Source organism: Protopterus annectens, chromosome 11.part0 (assembly GCF_019279795.1).
Source record: "Protopterus annectens isolate FY-2018-M chromosome 11.part0, PAN1.0, whole genome shotgun sequence".
NCBI classification, from domain to species: Eukaryota; Metazoa; Chordata; order Ceratodontiformes; family Protopteridae; genus Protopterus; species Protopterus annectens.
In genome coordinates, this window is record NC_056745.1 from 330496687 (window position 1) to 330517610 (window position 20924).

Here is a 20924-nt window from a genome sequence, read left to right on the forward strand (position 1 = left end):
CTTCACTGGACCCCTGTCTAGCAGGGCGACTGACATGATTCCCGGGGTGAATTTCCCATCTCCCATCCAATCATCAAGGTTCCTTTTCAAGAGGGCCAATGAGGCGCTCTGCTTGACATGTATGGACAGTCTATTCCAGAGGGGAGTCTCTGGGTCAGGAACCTATCCCTCCAGCATGTTTTGTTCATTGTGATGACAAGGTTTAGATTCCTGGAGTGTGTGGCTCTGAGGGATTGGGATTTCTTTAAGTGGAGCAAGTCCAACAGCTCAGGGTTTGACATGGCCTTGTATGTTAAGCAGAGATCGCCTCTGAGTAGACGATATGCCACAGAGTATAGCTGGAGTTTTTTTTAGACGATCAGCATATGGCATCTGCTTTAGGCCTGTGATTCATTTAGTGAGGTACTTCTGCAGCCTTTCCAGCTGTTGCAGATGTCTTGTGAGGTACATACCAAACGGGGAATTATACTCTATAATGGGTCTAATGAGGGATGAGTACAGTGGGACAATGACCACCTTTTTTCTGGATGAAAAGCCCTTGGTGGTGAGGTGTGCCACATAGAAGGATTTCCTGACTGTTGTGGCGATGTGGTTATCGAAAGTGAGACCACTGTCCATCTGTGTCCCTAAGTCTCTCTCGATGTTTAGTGTCCTGCCACCTATGTGGTAATTCACGGGTAAATGTTTTTTTCCAAAGGGGATACCTATACATTTCTTGGCATTAAGCTTGAGCCCATGGGCTCTGGCACCAGGCATCTGTTTCTGTAAGGCCCTTTTGTTGAATATCCACATCAATTGGAGATTCAATAATGGCTCACAGTTTGCAGTAATCTGCGAACTTTGCTAGCCAGAATCCCTTAGTGTTGGCCTGTACTTCAGAGAAGTAGAAGCCAAACAAAGAGTGGTCCCAGGACTGAACCCTGAGGTACTCCACTTGTCACTTGTCTGGAGCTGGATTTGGAGTCGGCTACTTTTACAGTCTGGGTTCTGTCAGTAAGCCAGTTGGCAACCCATCGAGTGATATAGGGATTTATGCCCAGCTTAGTAAGTTTATCTATGATTCCATAGTGGGGGATGGTGTCAAAGGCCTTGGCGAGGTCCAGATAGGCTGTGTGGACCGCCTTACCCTCGTCCACAGCTCTGGAGATGGATTCAAAGTCAATCAGATTCAGGAGACAGGATCGGCCCTTCACAAACCCAAACTGGGTGGGGTCCACTGTTTGAAGGTTGCCAATGTCTTTGTTTATAAGTTCCATGATAATGTGTTCCATGCCCTTGCAGATCAGGCTTGTCAGACTGATGAGACGGTAGTTCCCAGGATCCAAGGCGGATCCTCCCTTGTGGAGCGGGATAACTGTAGCTGTGCGCCACTCAGTGGGCACGAAGCCTTTGGTAAGGCTATGATTAAACATGACACTTAAGAATATCAACAAGAGAATCACCACTAAAAACACGAAGCTGCCAGGAAACTCCAATAAGTGTACTACCACCTTGTATGAGAAGACAGTAGTTTATTCACCACATAGAGACATCCATAAAGGTAAACATGACACTCAGGTGAGGTGCCAATTCATTTTGTAGTTCATGTAGTACACAGCCTGGGATATCATCTGGTCCCATGGATGCTGTATTCATAGCTTTGGAGAGTGCGGTTTCTACCTGTGTGGCCGTGATTATCGGAATTTGTCAATCTTTTAGTACTGAGATGGGCCCTTTAGGGGGTGAGAGGGGGGTGAAGTTGGCACTAAATCGATCTGCCAGGATACTGGCAATATCCTTGTGATCAGTATATTTAATGCCATTCTGTTGTAGCTCAGAGCAGATCTGAGCATTACCATTTAGATTCTTGACATAACTATAGAATGCCTTGTGGCTGTCTTTAGAATCTTTGGCAATTTTATTTTCGGAACTAGCTTTTGAGGATTTTATGAAGGATCTCAGCTTCTTACTGAGGCTGGTGAGGGAGTTTTTTGCATCTTGGGATTTTCCTCTTTTCTGCAACAGTTTATTCCTTCTGTTGTATAGTTTGTTTTTTAGCAGGGGACCATCAGATTGGCTTCCTTTTTTTGGAGAAGAGCATCTTGGTTCTATTTGGGATGGCATGACTCATGCACAAGTGGAAGTGCTCATACAGTGCCTTAGTGTAGGATTCTGTAGTCGAACTTCCAGATCCCGTCTGCGTGGGTATTGTGAAGTTTGTCACTTCTGACTTCAGTAGCATGAAGTTGGCTTTGGAGAAGTTTTTTTAAGGAGGTTTCCTTACTGGGGGGTGGGGGTGGGATGTGGATGTCAAAAGTGATTTGCTTATGGTCAAGACCTGACCAATGAGGGGGTGACCACTGGTGTGGAGCATCTATCTCCCATGCTGGTAATGACCAGGTCTAGGATACTGGAGCCCCTGGTGGGACAATAGATTAGTTGATCCAGGGCGTTAGAATTTATGAATTCCAGGAACCGTTGGGAAAAGGAGTTGGTACCCGAGTAGTTTTCCCAATTAATGGCAGGGTAGTTGAAATCACCCAGTATTAGGGTGTTTGGTTCTATCTTAATATTTTCCAGTATGTTTAGAAAGGTGTAGTGAGAATCTTGGGGCATGGTGGGGGATCTGTAGCAAGCTACAATTTGGATTGCAGTCTTACCTAGTGTTGGTTGCACCTGGAGAATTTCAGATGCATTGTGTTGGGCAACTAGCCTGGAGCTGTGAATATCCTTGGTGAATATGGACACTCCTCCACCTTTAGTGTTTCGGTCTTGGTTTTGTGGCCGAAAAGTGTGGTAAGAATTGTAGCCTGGTATTGCAGGGATGCTCTCTGGAGCCTTGAACCAGGTCTCAGTTACTGCACAGATATCGATGTTCTCCATTTTTAGGAGTGCCTCGAGAGAGTGCATTTTGAGGTTTAGACTTCTAGCATTGAGTAGCATTACCTTCAGATTTTGCATGCTTGTATCTGTTATGGTGGTGGTTTTGTCCTTTGAACCTTGCCTAAAAAAGGGACTATAGGGGTGGCAAGAGCTTTAGCCAGTAACCTGAGGAAATTCTCCTTGCAATAAAAACATTCCCTTCTAAGACAGGTACTGAATGGAGAGTGAAGCAGCTGATTCAAAGTGGACCAGAGTATTTTTTTTTTCTAGCAAACAGATGAGATCCTGTGGTGGAGCAATTTTCTTAGACTGTGGGTATGGAGTACAAGAGTGTTGCCACAGGAAGATGAGATGAAACAGTAGAGCATACAATTTTATTGAGGTGTAAGCTAAACCCAATTTGAAAAGGTCTGACAGGTACTCCAAGACGACAGCCACTTTAGCTCTTTGGGTCACAGTCCTTGGACAGGTAGCAGAAGGGCAATATTTGCTACATAGGCATTGTTTGGATGCATGTCACCATGTATGTCACCACTAAGTTTCAGTCTAATTACAATGTATTGGTGGTGGCAAGACCACTTAGGTTTACATATGCTTTTTAATGCTATTTTTAGTGGTATTATTTTTTTTTTGCTTGATGCATACAGATCTACATATGTGACCGAGTAAGTTCTGAAGTTACGTTGGGAGGGACTGAGGTGGTGTTTGCTGTGGTAGGGAGAGGATTTGTGGGTGCTTTTGTGATTGGCATTGGGTGGTTTGGTGGTCTGTCATAAGTGCTAATAGGGTCAGAAGAAGCAACGTTGTTACATAAAAAGACAACAGCTTTTGAAGAGTAGTGGGGATGTTGGTGAAGGCATTGGGAATGTGTACTAAGAGAAGTAAAGCACTGATAAATATTACCATGAAGTATGACTGAGAAAGGAAACTTGATGGGTGAAAGAACAGAGAAGAGTGTAGGTTATTATAATGTTTTTAGGAGAGCTGTGGTAGTAGATGGATTGGTGTGCAAGAAAGGTTATGGCTGAGTGTTGCAGAAAACATGAGGAATGTTAGCTAACAGACTAATAAATTGAAACAGTGGGTACAGAAATATGGGTTAGAAAAATATAAGGTGTGGGGTGAGGTTAAGTGATTATACGATATGTGTTTGGATGACTACATGAAGTGGTGTTGCTGTACGATTCTTAACTGGAAGAAGTGGTGATGAAATTAAATGTGATTGGACAATTGGTGGTGCATATTCAGTGCAAGTTAAGGTGTACTGGGGAGTGAATAGGAATTAGGAAGAGGTTGGGGATCAGAGTGAGCCTAAGCACAGAGAGGGCCTACCCGTACAAAGTAGTAGTAGCATGCTGTTATTTTTCTAGAAACAGTTTGTTGCAGAAAAGGCAGTAGATTAGACAATATAGAAGGTAGGTACAACTGAGTACTTAACTATAAAGCTGCTCACCAGGAGTAACTGCCATGGTGACAGATATATTCACATTAAGAGTAGGACATTCCTTCTAAAAACAGATCTGATAAATCGAGAGAATGAGAATCATTTGCTCGAAATGGATCTTTGCACTTCTCTTTATACCATATCGAAAAACGTTTCCATTTTGCTCTACACTATTTGCTTGTGTTAAATTTTCAGCTTCCTTCATGACAAACAGCATGCCCTCATAGAAAAAAGGTGCTCAAGTGGAATGAGTGTTAGATCAACCAAGCTGCTAGCCTGAGTCTTCACAGGGTTAGATGGAGAAGGGTACCATACTGCTAAGATAGCAAGTCTAACCTCTGAATTAGGAAGCAATGTTGTCTTCTTGCTAACTGTACCACTACAGTGCACCAGTTCTGACTTGGTCACACACTGTGTTATAAAGATCATCTTGGGTTCTTCCTATGCATCTTCTGCAGTGACCTTGGAATTGGGAGAGAAAAGCTGGTGCCTTGCAGCGAAGGGGAACAGCTCTATATCCAGAACCCTATTCTGGCTGCAAAGAACTAGAACACCTATTTATTCAACTTCCTCACATGGCTTCCCAAGAGGGATCTGCTCAGGTTTTTTGTGATACTGCTGAGTACCAAAGGGATGCATAGTATTCTGATCTCAGGTTGGAAATGGTAGTCTGCAGAAGGGTTATAAATGAGTGCCACTCTGTTTACATACCACATCACTGTGGTACTGTTTATGCTAACAGCATTCCCAGGTTCCACAACTTGTTGATAGCCCAGATACCTAGGCTAATTATTGAACCCTTAGGGTACACATATGAGCCCCTCCAAGCAAAATATGAGGTATCAGAGACTAGTTGGTTCTGGTGGTAGAAAAGCTAGGCCCTCACTCTTGAAAACCTGCACTGCCCTTCCCACATGAACTCCGTAGAATGCACAGTAGGACCTTGTCCAGGGGCTGCATTTGCTGATTACAGGAAGCCAATGAGGAGCCACTGGTTCTTCATATGTAGCCTTCCTAAATCGAATAAGAGAAGCCATGAATGATAGATCTCTTAGAAAGTCTCTCACTAACACCAAACTCCTCCTGGCCATGTTTGGGGTAGCCCCCAGAAAAAATCTGGTTGTTTATGAAGACAGGCCCTATTTGGATAAGTTTATGAAAACAAAAAACAGTTTCTAAAGGCAAGACCCTGCTGACCATCAACTTCGCCATAAGCTCTTTTCCATTTAGTCCTGAAGGAGACTATGAAGCCAGCTTTCCTTAACTAACATGAAACAATATCCTGAATTCTTCTCCAGAGCAGCACAGTAGCAGTAAAATTAAAAGTTAGCGAACAAAAGTAAAATATTTTAATATCCAAGCTAAAAACAACAAAGAAAAAATAATGGCAAGGCCTCCAAATAACGATGAGCACTTTCTGCAAATACTGCCTTCTTCAGATCGTAAAGCTTAGAGGCTTCCAACACTCTAAAAACATTGTTGCAGCCAATCACATAACCTCAATGGTGTAACTCCCATTTTTCAACCAATCATAAATGAACCAATAGACAGAGCCAAACTGACCAAGCCTCTTGCCTTTACCAATAATAATGCACAACTTTTCAGAGCTGGCCAATCCAGTAGGCAGAACCAACTTAACCAAGCCTTTAACACTTTGACCAGTAGTAATTCTTTACAATTTTAGAACCAGCTCTGGCAAAAGATATTTTCAAGCCTACATTCCAGTTTACTCGCTAGTTACAGCAGTGTCCATTCACATACTCTTGATGGTAATGCATCCTTTCGCTAAGCAGTCTTTTGCTCATCAAAGAACAAAACCATGCTCGGCCAAACCTGCATACATCAGCTAAGAGTAGGGCATCTACTTTTTAAGAATGGCTTTAAAGGAACCATGTTGTTCAGACCTGGATGGCGGTTTCCTCTCAAATTAATGATCCATTTTACCTTGCACAGTTCTGTGCGATTAAAAAGGTTGCCGCCTCTAATGCTCGATGGAAGGGTCTCTATAGCTTTGACAAGAAATTTGTGTGTAGGGTGATACATAATATGGCACGCTAAACTATTGTTCATATCTTGTTTGTAGATATCTCCTACATGCTGCAAAATCCTACTTTTGGACTTCTGATCAGTCTTTCCTATACAGAATGTGGCGCATTCACAACAGGTGGCTAAATAGACCAAATGTTGACTTGTGCATGTAGCTGATACCTTAAAAAGATAGGTCTTATTGGTTAGAGGGTGTTTCAACATGTTACTATCGTCAATATACTGGCAAGCTGTGCATCTTCCACATCGATGTGTACCTTGACCAAAGATTGATTTGTACTACATGAAGCCATCCTTGTTACACAGTAACCGTTTCAAATTACTTTAGTTCTTAAACACGAACCTTGGTTCTTCACCCACTATTTCTTTGATCTTCTCATTTTCAATAAGAACCAGCCAGAATCTTCTAATGATATCGCAGATCTGTTTACTGTCTGTGCTATAGGTGAGGGTACAATTAACCTTGTTTTTATTACTCTCCCCTCTTCCAGTAGTATTTCTAACTTAGATTGCAGTCACCATAGCATCAGAATAGTATGGACAGCCTTTCTTTCGCCTAACACTCTGAGTCAACTCTAGATGACAGTTATTTATCTTTATACCCTCTTTCTTTTAAATTATTTTGTAGTGAAGTGCATTCTTGTTCAAAAACTTCAGTATCTCTGCAGAGCCTGGAGACTCTCATCATCTGATTTTCCATAAGATTTATAAAAATAAAACCGGGATGCATGCTACTTCTATGCAAATAATGATTTTTCCAGGTATCCTTACAATGTATTTTGGTTTGCAACCCAAGATTTCGGTCTAAAGATAAATTAATGTCCAAACATTTATACTGGTTCTGGAGAAATCCACTGTGAACCAAAAAAAAGCTGCGGGAGAATTTAGATAATCAATAAAGGCCATAAGTTCCTGTTCATTGCCTTTCCATAGAATGAAAATGTCATCCACAAAATGACCACAATAAAAGAAGTTTTGGGCCCAGGGGTTGACATCGTTCTGAACACACAACAGCTCCCATTGTGCAAGAGATAAGTTCGAATAACTACTTGCACATGGGGTGCCCATAGCCACACCCCATGTTTGCCAATAGTAGTTGTTACCATAGATAAAAATATCGTTTTCCACGATCAATTCAAGCAGACAATGTACAAATTGTGCCCTATATTTAGAAACAAACTCCTGATGGCATCCATCCCATAATCATGGGGAATAACAGTAAAAAAGTTTGTGACATCCATCATTACCAACATTAAATCACTAAAGCTGCTAACCATCTGCATTTTGTCATAAAGGGCAGTTAAAAAACTGCCTGAGTCTTTGAGAACTGTGGTGGCTTTCATAAGCAGTGATTTTAATTCATTCTCGGCATACATCGATAGTGGTTCGGTTACCCAGCCTCTACCAGCCACAATTGGCCGTTACGGGGGATTTGCCATGCAGATCCCAGCAATATTTGGGATACCGAAGCCACATAAAAATGTGCACAACCCCCATTTCGACCTACTGTAGCAGCAAGAGGGTTGAAGACTGAGCCTACTGCAGCATATGTAGCCTTTTATGCTAACCCAGGAGCTACGGAGGCACTCCATATCTTAAAAGAATTGTGGCACTGTTTGGAATTGCTGAGACAAGCTAATGTTGGCAACAAAGATTACAGTTTCTTGACAGTTGGTGTGGTCAACCTGTTCTCAGTAATACCTCACAAGGAGGGCTTGGAATATTTTCAAGAAAGCCTGCTGGTTAGTAAGGTCATTGACCAATCTAATATTAATTTATTAGTGGAACTCATGGAGGTGGTTTTGACAAATAATTACATTATGTTTGAAGGCAAATTCTTCCGTCAGGAAGCTGGAGTGGCTATGGGAGCCAAATGTGCTCCAAGTTTTGCCAACGTGGTCCACTTGGAATGGGAAAAGAGAGATGTGTTTTCCTCTGCCTTTATGGCCAATACTGTTTCATGCAAGATTTTTGGATGACATCATGATATTATGGTGAGGGGAGAAACAACTTGTGAACAACTTCACTGAATATCTTAATGGCACAACCACCTTCTTTAAATTCACTTTTACATTTCATACTAGGGAAATTGATTTTTTTGGATATCCATCTAACTAGAGATGTTCCCACTGCAACACTGGTAAGTACTATTCACAGGAAAGAAACTTACTCTAATACGTTGCTGCACTTCAACAGTTGCCATCCACTACACCAAACAAAAGGGATAGTTAAAGGCCAAATGGTAAGGCTATCTCGCCTCATAAGTGACGAACTTTTTTTCCAAGGAGATTTTTGCACCAATTGGTATGTTTAAAGACAGGGGGTATCCTTTGGGGTTGCTCTTGAAAATCAAGAAAGAGGTTCTGATTAAAAAGGGCACTACACTTAAGCAGATTTTAAAAGCAGGCTTAATGGTCAGTAGAGTAGCTAAGGACAACTTTGATTCACATGTCCTGGTATTGCAATATAATGAAGAGACACCAACATTAATGGCTAGTATAAAAAGTTTATGGGATGTACATTTCGATAAAGAAATGAAAGAAAAATTAGGGTTTCAACCTAGGATAGTCTTTAGTAGGGGTAGGAACTTTAAAAATATTTTGGAGAGTGGAATTACAACACACAAATCATTAATGTACAAATGTGGTGCATGTAAGGTTTGCAAAAATATTAATGATGGCACCAGTGTGTCAGTGGGGGGGTGAGGGGGGGGGGGGGTTAGGAGCATACCATAGGTTGACCTGGAAGATGTAACTGCAATACCACCATGGTAGTCTATTTCTGCCTATCCTGTCCAGGTTTTTATGTAGGAAAGCTCATCAGGATACTTCGGGACCATATTGTACAGCATTTGAGGGATATCAAAAATAAAAACACCCACAATGCCCTATATATTCATACCTTGGAATGTCTAAATTTCAAAAGTTTTGTATTTTTTGTTATTGACAGGGTCTGTGGTGATGTTAGGGGGGTGATGTTAAACTTCAGTTGGAAGTTAGGGAGGCTGAGTGGCAGTTTAGCTTGAATGCTTGCTGCAAACCTGGGTTGAATAACTTTGTTTCAATAGCCCCCTTTTTGAAACAGAGGGCTACAGAAATATGAGTTGTTTATAATTTAATTTTTTTCTTTTTTACAATTTTGCTGCTATCATTAATATTTCTGTTCTTATTCTTTGTGCATTTAAAATGTTTTTTTAACCAACAATATACACATTACAGTGTTTTTTAATATTTGAAACGTTCTCAATAGTAAAAGAAATGTAGCTAAGTTTAGGACTATTCTTTGTTCGTGATGTAATTAACTGAATGATTGATTATTACCTTGAGTATATAACTACTGTTTAGCTTATTTGGTTTCGACTCTGAAAAAGCCATTTGAATTTTATGCCGAAAGTGCTCAGTCTTTTGGTGCTGTATTAAAACTGTTTGCTACAACTTTACTGCCTTGGTGGCTCGATTTTGTTTACTTTCCAGTGTTTTTTTCACATTTTGTAAACACCCTCGGTGCCGTACAGAGATCAAAGGGCAAAGCACCGAGCTGAAAATGTGATGAAGCACCAGAAAAATGCAACTATTTCCCGAAAAGGGGTTTGAATGGGAATGTGAAGGTACGCATCCTTGACATCCAGGGAGACCATGAAAACATGTGGAAGAATGAGGGGAAACAAGGTAGGCACAGAAAGCATACAGAAGGTTGGGACCTTCATGAATGTGTTGAGGTGTGAAAGATCCAGAATGGGTCTCCAAGGGCCATCTTTTCTGGGAACTGGAAACATGCTGGAGTAGAAACCTCTTCCTCTTTGGTGCAGCAGAACTTCTTGAATAGTTCCCTGGGATTTCAAAACCTGGAGCACCTCTGGGAAAAAAATTGTAGTTGCCCTCAAGGTGGTTGAGAAACACCCATGACAGACCGAAGAGTTTCCCACACCATGAAATACCTTCTGTGGATAATGGAAAGGACCCATGAATCTTGAATGATTTGCTCCAAGAATGGAAGGGACAGGAAAAGATGCAGGGAGAGAGGAAAGTGGCTGAGAAAAGGCTGAAAATCAAAAACTAACCGTCTTGTCTGGAAAAGGCCATTTTTGAGCAGGAGCAGGCTGAGAGGGTTTGGAAGAGTAGGTTTCCTAACACCTCTCTTACTTCTGGAAGGAGGAGTAAGAGATTGTTTTCTAAGCTGGATAATTTCTTTGTATTTTAGGGACTGGAGATACAAAGATGTGTTTTAGGTCCTGTAATTATTCACCTTTCTCCTGCAAGGACTTGAACAAGTAAGCTGCGGAAGCCTCAAACAAGGCCTTATTATCTAAGGGAGATTCCAGGAATTTAGCCTTAAAGTCATCTGGAAGTGGTTGAAGCCTAAACCAGGAGAATCTCTGCAAAACAGAGCGAGATGCAGCTGCTCTAGCAGATGCTTCAGCTGCACCATAGCTGCATTTAATGGAGTGGCATGGCAACTAGTCCCCAGAAGTGATGAAAGCTGTGACTTGACTTCCAATGCAGGAAGTTCAGAAAGAAGCCAAGTAGCCTGTGAAAGGAGAGCCAAAGCATACTTGGTCATATGGAAAGCTAGGGTGGCCGAGATGTAAACCCTTTTCCCAATTTTTTCATGGTTTTACTCTCTATCTGAAGGGAGAAGAGAAGTGGATGGCAATTATCTAGAAGGTTTATCAGCAGCCACAGAAACAGTCGCTGGATCTGCTGATGGACATTTGTAAATAAATGTACAGTCCTCTGCAACTTTATAGAGCCTATCTGGCCTTTTAGGGGAAGGGGGTTGACAGTCCAGAGTTTTCAATGCAGAAGAAAAGGCATCAAGAAAAGCTGGTACAATCAGAGGCACAGCAGGAGGAGGAGGGAATCCCTTTGAAGCAAGTCATAGTACCTTTTCTGCATCTCAAAAACCTGAGAGTAGTCCCACTTAAAATACTCCCTTATCCTGGCAACAGTCTCCCCAAAGGTGATACCTACATCAGGAAACTGTGAGCCACTGGACTCTTTCTCATGGGAGGCATACTCCAAGGGGGAGGTAATCTGGGCATAGTAGGCCAAGGATTCATCCTCTGAGGAATCTTCCTCTTCACAAGAACCCTGCACTCTGATCCTTTTCTGTGGTGAAGGAGTTAGAGGGCTAGGAAGGGAAATGCCTGAGGGAGGTTTAAGAGTCACAAAGGCATTAAGAAGCCTTGTGTAAAAGTCTGCCAATCAGCAGGTGTGCCCTGTGGAGCAGAAACATGTTTGGTTTTCTGCTTCTGTTTAAGAGGAACATCAGCCCTGTGAAAGTTGGAGGGATCAGACATAAGGCCTCTATTCAATAATGTTTGTCGGTACGTCCTCCCTTACTAAAATTTGCAGAATACCTCCAACACCTTCTGCAAAGATGAGCCTCGGTTTCCCCTGTTTGTCCGAAGTGGACGTATGAAAGCCTCCGAGGATGTGCCAGTGGCAGGATCCCTTGTGGCCTCCGAAGTGGTACCCACCTTAGGATCCGAGCCAAAATCCGGATGGGTCTCCGGGCCTTCATTCGCCTCAAGCTAGACATCTTCAAGGAGAGGAGCAGCTGAAGCTTCAGGTCCAACTTTCTTAGCCTTCTTCACACCAGGATCAGAAGAAGACCCTGATGTACCCTCCATAACATTGTGCACTAACTTTTTCAGTCATTGATTCTCAAGATAAATATTTACAGAGGAAAGGCGGCTACATAGGGTCTTAGGAACAAAAGCTTTATGGATAGGGCAAGACTTATGGTTGTGGTTGGGTGCCAAGTAGAAGAAACAGTGATCATGACGGTCTATGTGAAATTTGTCTTCCACACTGGCATTTGCCCTTTTTGGATGACATGTAACCTCACAGCAAAAAAGCAGTAATGAAATATAAAAGAAAACCCCAAAGGGAACTTCTTTGAAACTCTTGTATCAAACAACTCGGGCTAGCAGACCGACAATCGCAGATGGCATTTGGACTGGTAGCAGAGAAGTTCTGAGGATGACATGTGCGGACATCACTTTTATGGCCTACGCCAGCTGCTGGCCTACATGCAACATTCCATGTATCTTGCAGTGGTTAAAGTCTTTTGTATACTGGCTGAATGCCGGAACATTCTTTGGCAGTGAATCCTTCATATTAAGAATAATGCAACATCAGAAAAGAAGGACTTTTTTTTCTTTCGATGAGTGATGTCAGTTATTCTGAGAAGCAGGATGACTTTCCCCTGTAGTTGTTACTTGGCATGTTCTTGTGTCATAAGAAATTCTGGGTAATGTTAATGGGAAATTGTTTGCTATTGGAAAACATTTTCTTGTGGGTCATTTGAGCTGGTTTATGTTCTGTTTCCATGTAAATTGTTTTAAATGGGGCAGATGAAGTATCAGTTTAAGAAGAGACTTCAAGGACACAAATGTGAAAAAACTATTAAGTATAGTGGCAGCTAATTTTTAAACCAATGTGGTGACTCCATCTGGATTAAAAGCTAGTGCCTTATAATAGCCTGCTACAGATAGCTATCATATCAAGAACTATTACTCTGAAAGGGTAGTCTTTTAATTTTAAAGCTTAACACTTTATTTCCTAAACAGCTTAATAGCAACTATGTTTAATTACTTGATCAATGATCTGTTACTACTGGGATATTTTAATTATTACTAATTAGGTTTTTGTCTATTTTAATTTGCTTTAATACTATATTTGTTGTCAGCTGTCTGTCAACAATCAGGTTCATCATCATCAATCAATCCCCTATGGAATCCATGTTTGAGGGGCTGATCACAGGAACCATAACCAAGATGGCCATCAGGGGTATTTCTGTTGCCAATAACACCCCCCAACACGGGGATATCTCTGTTGCCAATACCCCCCATACACACAGGGGTATTTCTGTTGCCAATAACACCCCCACACACACACACACACACAAAGAGTTTTACAGTCTGTAAATGGAAAGTGCAATGAGTGGTTAGCAATAGGCTGTCCAAGGGAAGTGATCCAGCAAGAGAATCCTCTTCCATTCCTTGGAAGGCTGGTGTTCTACTGATGCACTTGTTTTAATACTGAAATGCCATTTGACTTTTGTTAAATATTTTATGGTTTATCTACAGTTTCTCAAAATATTTACAATATTGTATACAAGATGTATGATACTTTGGTACCCAATGTTCATTTTCAACACCTGTTATCTTTCCACTGCTAATATTTTTATTTCTTTGTGTAAATATTCATTTATTGTGATTGTTATTTTTATACTGTGATTTTACTTTGTGAGTCAGTCTAATGTTTCTCTCTCTGTTATTAGATGAAGAGAGTCTGGAAACATTTGTTTCATTGCAATTTATTACATAGTTGTAATGACCCCATCCCCATGTGTGTCAGGTTGAGCCTGGGAGAACTATGGTGGATATGGTATACTTGGTGAATGATGAGAGGACCTGGTGGCAGTTGATGGTCCAGCTGCAGTGGGCAGGGGGGGGGGGGGGCTGGTAAAAAGAAAAGAAGCAAAACAAAAATTCAACACCAGTTTTTGATGACAATAAGAAATGGTTAAGGTGTTTGCCTTACAAACACAAGGTGCAGGGTTCGAGTCTCACAAGGGATAATTGGCTAGGCTTATAATAGCTCGCAAGGGTAGTTAGCCTAGTACTAATCTATGAACCTATGAAGATGGTGTCTGTCATCTCTGGATTTAATGGGGGAGCTCATGCCTGCTATCTATGGTGCCTAACATCTCTGGTTGTAAGAGGAAGCTTTTGCAAGCTCACATCAAAAAAAGTGGCACAAAACCTGTGGTGATCATAGCCTGTCCTGTAGGGCACAAGGATAAAAACCCTGACTACCTCCAAGAAGACCATTGTTTGAAAAACAAGAAGGGCACTGTTGGAACCAGATAAGGGGAGGATGGGGGGTAAGCTGCTAACACTAGCCTGCACATCCTGGAGAGAGGGTGGTGGCTCAGCTTTCTACATTGGCAACACCTACAGGTGTACTGCCTACAGCAAGGAGCATGGAACACACACACTGCAAATAGTGTTCCACTGTGCCAGGCAATTCAGCAAGGGATAGTAGTCATCAGCCTCCTGGCAGCCGCTACAGTGGTGTAGCACTCAAACTGATATGGAGTACAAGCAAAAAAAGAAAAAGAAATTCCAATCTTCCTACTGGATGACAGCATCACTCTCTGCATCAGACTCCTGCTTTCGAGGGGAATTAACTCCCCAGATACTCATCTCTGGAAGGACTGAATAAGTTCCACTGGGTATTTAGGGGAGAAGCTTGATAGTCACTGTGGAGGCCCTAATTAAAGAAAATTGCAATGGGATCAAGCTAGGGGAAAAAGTTGGAAAGATCAGACCCCCCCCCCATGTGATGAAAAGGCACATGACAAGACTTAGGAGCAAAACGACACTCCCCAAAGCAAGACATAATAACCTGTAATGTTTTTATTAATGAAATATTAACAGTTGCAGACTGTCAGAGATGGAGAACATTTAACCTCAATGTCTGACTGTGAACACTTTGCTTATGGAAGCAAGTGCTTTGCAAAATGTGTGTGTGTGTGTGTGTGTGTGTGTGTGTGTGTGTGTGTGTGTGTGTGTGTGTGTGTGTGTGTGTGTGTGTGTGTGACTATAAATGAATGTTCTGCTGTTTCCTTTTTAAATGCCTCCACCTAAGATCCTCCTAAATGCCTCCCAATATCCTCTTAAAGCTATATAAGTTTTAAATTTCATATAAAAGCAATCAATTTTAACAACATTCATCATATCATAAAATGGCAGAAAAAGGCCAAGTCAAATTTGACTCTTACTTTTTTTGAAGCAGTACCTAGGAAAACAAGAAGAAATTGCATAACTTCAAAATGATCAATATTCTGGAGAGAAACCACGTAACGCTGGTCATGCCACAATATAAGAATGGAGAGCTTTCTGTGTAATACACTTGCTCAGTTTTAAATGCAACTCTTGACTAAACCAAACAAAATCAGCAGAAAGAGTCAAGTCCTTCATTGATCCTTCTGACTCATTCACTCCTCAGACTGTCCGCACAGTCACAACTCCAGTTATGATAACAGCTAATTTGAGGCAAGCCATCATTCTTAGGCAATCTAATCACAGTCCTATCCCAGACCCAACATGTGATGATGCCAATGTGCACTTGTTTGTGGAAGATCCGTTAGTGTGCTTTCCATACTAAGCGAAAGGGCAGGAGCCCCTACTTTCCACCACAAACTGCAGCTTTTGCAGGGAATCCTAACACAGTGACCATATATGACATTTCAATAAAGGCCTCAATTACAAAACGGTGATGATTGGTGTTACCTAAACAACCCACAGTATATTATTTTAATGGGAACAGCTTAGTGTTGTTCTCACAACAGTGTTAAGTTCTCCAGTTCAGTTCTCATCTGGGATGACTACCATGCAAAGTCTTCACATCCTCCCTGTGTCCATATAGGTTATCACCAGGTGCCCTGGTTTGCTTCCCAAAACTTACAGATGTGTCAAAGGTGAAATAGTGAACCTTCAGACTGTAAGTGTATGCGTGTGTGTCTGTGGGTGGGTGGGATCGGTGGGTGTGGGTGTGTGTGTGTGTACCCACACATGTCCTGAGACAGTCTGGCTCCCAGGTCAGGATGAATTCTTCTGCTCTGTGTTCAAATGAGTGCTGGCACAGGCTCCAGCTCCCCACAACCTTGAAATGGATTAACCAGGTTATTGAGGAATGAAATGAATGATTACAAAACACAAATTTGGATGAACTTACCAACCTAATTTTTATTTTGGCACATTCTGAACCCTGCTACCACACCCAGCAATTAACATGATAGAACAATGCACTATAATCTATCAAAAAGCAGTTAAAAATAATTTTAAACAACACCATATTTCAGTTTCTGCTGTGTATAGCAGCTCACTGTGTGACAAGGCAATAAAATCTCCATTTTAAGTGACACAAGAAAACACACCAACAAAAATTGTTGCCTCACCTGGAAATGAACACCGGATGTTTCTATAATTTTGGATGCAGCTCTGGAGGAGGAAGAGAACACATAGAAAAAAAGTACTGCATCAGAAAAATTAAGTCAAAAATACAAAATGTGGTGATATTTTCTAAAAAAAGCTGTACACTCAAGCCTGATAAAAGTTAGGCATTTACGTAATAAACAATCCTAGGGGAATCACCTAATCAAACTTGAGCTGTAAAGTCAGTAAAGAGCTTGACCAATTCTGCACAACTTAAATCTCCAAATTTTCTTGAAGAATTTGCTTCACACTTTCTTTAATGTTTTCTGCTTAAGCACCCCCTAAAGAGGCAGCACACAACATTCTGCAGCAAATGCAATCTACAAATATTGTACACAATTGTATCACTAGTACCTACTAAAGAGGAAAGAAACAACAGCTCCAAAACAGATGTTACAAATAATATTATCCTGTTTCAGCAGACCTCTGGAATACACAGTTGTTCAGAAAATCAACACAGGTAATGGACATCATCAACTGTTCCTTATAAAAGGCACATTTCAAAAACCTGAGGAAATATGTTACCAGCCATTTTCTGAACACTAATAAAATTGTCACAATAGCAGCTACTAAGGTCCATACCACATGTTCAATAACATTCATGGACCATAAAGCAGATGGCCATACTCCCAGTTATAAGAATATCTATCTACACACCACAGTGAAATACAGTCCTCCTTCCCACTCTGTCACAAGACAACTGCTGGCCTGAAAATGCCAATTTCTTGCAAGTGCTACAAAAAGTTAACGATGGGAAAGGACAGTTGTGTAGGAACTTACTATGACTGCAGATGTTCAAGAATATTCACTTCTACAGTAATAACACTTGGGACTTCAGCTGCTAAAGGTCTACAAATTTAGCAAATTTTCAGAGTTCAGTAAACTTACCCCTTCAGCTCATGCCAGCTCACAACAATACAAGTGGCACAAAACCTGTAATGGATCATATCCCTACCTGTAACACACAAGGATAAAAAAAATCCTGACTGCATCCCAGGGATGTCTACTCATGTCAACTTTATTTCTTTCTTTCCTGTCTCTCCCCCAAATCTTATAAAAGGAGAGGTCTGGAACTATAGTACTGAATGGCCTAGTGATAAGGATCCCAAGGGGAAATCCCAACCAGAAAATCTGCAAGCTGCCTCTCCAGTACACAGTTCAATCCTGGGACAGGTAAGCATCTGGTTATGGTACTACAGAAAGAAATTAAGTACATGAAATTCTGAAGTACCCACCCACAGACAGTATAACTCCACAAGAAAGACAACAAAGGGGAGAAGATTGGGAATTGTTACTGCAGCAGCACATGTTCTCAAACATCTACAATTATGTTACATTCCTACACAGTTGTACTATGTTCATCAGGTTTCACTGTTGCAGTAATGAACCTTGGAAAGATTTACAAAGCTTATGGCCAGCTGAGGGCTTACCCTAAGCAAGCGTGGTCTGAAGGAGCCCTGCAAAATAGCTGTGGCAAGCCCCAACCAAGTGGAACAGGTATTTTGATAGTATGCTCAGAAACAAGTTTCTCTTCCTTCCCTTTCAAAAGGAAATGAACAGCTGCTCAGATCTTATTTCTCTGGTTCTGCTCTAATTATATATCAACTGCATATGTACAACCACAGTTTAAAGACCACTGCCCCTTGCTTTGGGGAGCAAGAAAAATGCAGGCAACTGAAAGTACAGTTTTGTACCTACCATAAATGTAGATGTTCGAGTGCTAATACAGCTGCAGTCATAACAGATGGGTTCTCCTGCCGTCAGGCGGGTCCTCGGTCGGCCGAATTCCAAAGTCTAGGTCCGGCGTCGGTTGTCGTCGCTTCTTCCCTGACGTCAGTGCGACAGGGGAATAAAAGAACCAGCCGACGCCATTTTCTTCAGTTTTTCTTGCCCCAGATGTCAGGTGCCCCCAGAAGGAAGGCAATACATAAAATTATGTAGTAATGCAATGCAATATAATCAAAAAACAGTAGTTGCAAGCAAATACACCATAAAAGAATACCCCTAGAGGGGAAGGAGGGAGGGAAACCTGGACTGCAGCTGTATTAGCACTCGAACATCTACATTTATGGTAGGTACAAAACTGTACTATGTTCATCGTGCATACAGCTGCAGTCATAACAGATGGGTAGAATCCCAAAGCTAAGAAAGGGGTGGTAGGCACTAGGTGGAACTAGGAGGAGCCAAAATGCCCTGCAAGACTGCAGTGGCAAAGCCTGCTCGAGTATAATGGTAGGTTGTAGTGTTTGGAGAAGGTATGCACAGAACTCCAAGTGGCTGCTTCCAAAATATCCTTGGTAGGAACTCCTCTGAGGAAGGCTGCAGAGGTGGCTGTGGCCCTGGTGGAATGAGTTCTAATGCCTGTAGGTACAGTTTTGCCATGAAAGGAATAGCAAAAGCGTATGCAGTGGGCTATCCATTTTGAGATTGTCTGTTTGGAAATTGGCTTTCCTTGAGCTCCTACCGCATAGGCCACAAAGAGCTGTTCTGATTTTCTGAAAGGCTTTGTTCTGTCCAAATAATAACGTAGTTGCCTGTGGATGTCCAAGGAATGTAGTAATCTCTCCCCTTTGTTTTGAGGATTGGGATAAAAAGTAGGTAAATGTATGGCCTGATTTAAAGCTACCCTGGATACCACTTTAGGCATAAAGGACGGGTTGGTTCGTAAGGAAACTCTGTCCTGATGGAAGATGATAAAAGGCTGGGCAGCCATGAGAGCCTGTAGTTCTGAAACTCTACGAGCTGAAGTGATAGCCAGAAGGAAAGCGGTTTTCCAGGACAAATATTGCAAATCTGATGAGGGAGCTGGCTCAAAAGGAGGCAAAGTCAGTTTTTCCAGAATGAAATTAAGATCCCAAGCAGGTATTGGTTGTTTCCTTGGAGGTCTTAAATTCTTAGCCCCTCTGAGGAACTGTCTTAAAAGAGGGTGAGAGAATAAAGGAGGATCAGTGTTGTATTCTGCAGAAATGGCTGAGGCATGGATTTTGATGGAGGAGAACGAAAGTCCACTGCTTAGCAGTTCAGCCAAGTATTGTAGTATTTGAGGTAAATTCAGTTTTCCAGGGTTCTGGCCCTTTTTCTCATTCCAGACACAAAAACATTTCCATTTTGCGGAGTAAGCTTTTCTAGTTGATGGCCTTCTGGCCTCCAAAATGACATCCTGCACCTCCTTGGAGAGTAGGGCCTGCTGTGATGCTAAGGAATCTTCCATGCGGCTAGATTGAGTGTTTTTAGCTGACTGTGAAAAGTTTTGAAGCTGTGCTGAGTCAGAAGAAGAGGCATTAGAGGCAGGGTCCATGGAGGGGAATGCGTCAGGCTCCTCAGGAGTGGGTACCAGTGTTGCCTTGGCCAGTCCGGATCAATGAGGATCATCTTTGGTCTGTCTGCTCTGGTCTTCAATAGGACTTTGGGCAGCAGAGGAAGAGGCGGGAAGGCATAAACTGTCATTGATGTCCAACTGAAAGTGAGAGCGTCCACTCTCCAGGCCTTTGGATGGAAGATCCTCGAGCAGAATTTTGTCAATTGATGATTTTTGTGGGAGGCAAAGAGATCTATGCCTGGCCTTCCCCATTCTTGGATTATTTCTGTAAAAACTTTTGGATGTAACTTCCATTCGTGTGGATCTGTCATATTCCTGCTTAGGTTGTCTGCCAGCATGTTTTCCTTGCCTGGCAAGTACTGTGCTTGTAGTTCCATTTGTAAGTCCATGGCCATGTTCCAAAGTGACATGGCCAGTCTGCATAGGGGATAAGAATGTGTTCCTCCCTGCTTGTTTATGTACCACATAACTGTGGTGTTGTCCGTTCTTATCAATAGTTGACCTGGTTGTAGAAGGTCCTTGAAAGCTATAATAGCATTTATTACTGCTAGCATTTCTTTTTGATTGATGTGAAGGTGCTTTTCTTTTTGGGACCATTTGCCCTGAATGCACCGGTCTCTGTCATGTGCGCCCTCCAGGCGTAGTCCGAGGCATCTGTTGTGATGACTTGATTTGCTTGAGGCTTGCTGAATGGAACACCTGCGTTTGTTTGACATGCTTGAGCCCACCACAGAAATTCCTTTTGCAGACATGGAATTAGTGGTATTATTGTTTCCAAACTGTGGCTGTGTTGAGACCATATGTTTTTTAGGTACCATTGTAGTTTTCTCATATGCAGCTTTGCACATGGGATTAGTAAGATGCAAGATGCCATGAATCCCAGAGCCTGCAGGATTTTCCTTGCAGTCAGCCTGGTGCAATTTGCCAGTGTTCTGAAATATTGAATTAGTTGCCCCTGCTTCTCTGGCGTGAGGTAGGCCCATCTGGGTGTTTGTGTCCAAATTGGCACCCAGGAAAATTATATTCCGAGAGGGTATTAACCTTGATTTCTCTTTGTTGACTGTGTATCCCAGAGAGTTTAATAACATTATTACATAAGCCAGATGTTTTAGAAGAGTGTGCTTGCTGTCCGCTTGGATCAGGCAGGCGTCCAAATAAGGGTATATTTGTATCCCTTGAAGTCTGCAGTAGGCAATTACTGATGCCAGGCATTTCGTGAATACTCTGGGCGCAGTAGATAAGCC

The 20924-nt window shown here is 42.0% G+C and overlaps 1 protein-coding gene across 1 annotated transcript in view; it reads right to left on the minus strand.

Annotated features, from left to right (window-relative positions):
* Nucleotides 1–20924, minus strand: part of WASHC4 (WASH complex subunit 4) — a 1952913-nt gene that overhangs the window by 1515401 nt on the left and 416588 nt on the right. The window contains exons 8-9 of the mRNA XM_044087827.1: nucleotides 16300–16367; nucleotides 14553–14567 (exon numbers count right to left, since the gene is read on the minus strand). Of these exons, the coding sequence (XP_043943762.1) occupies nucleotides 14553–14567; nucleotides 16300–16367 (83 nt within the window). The remainder of the gene's footprint in view (nucleotides 1–14552; nucleotides 14568–16299; nucleotides 16368–20924) is intronic.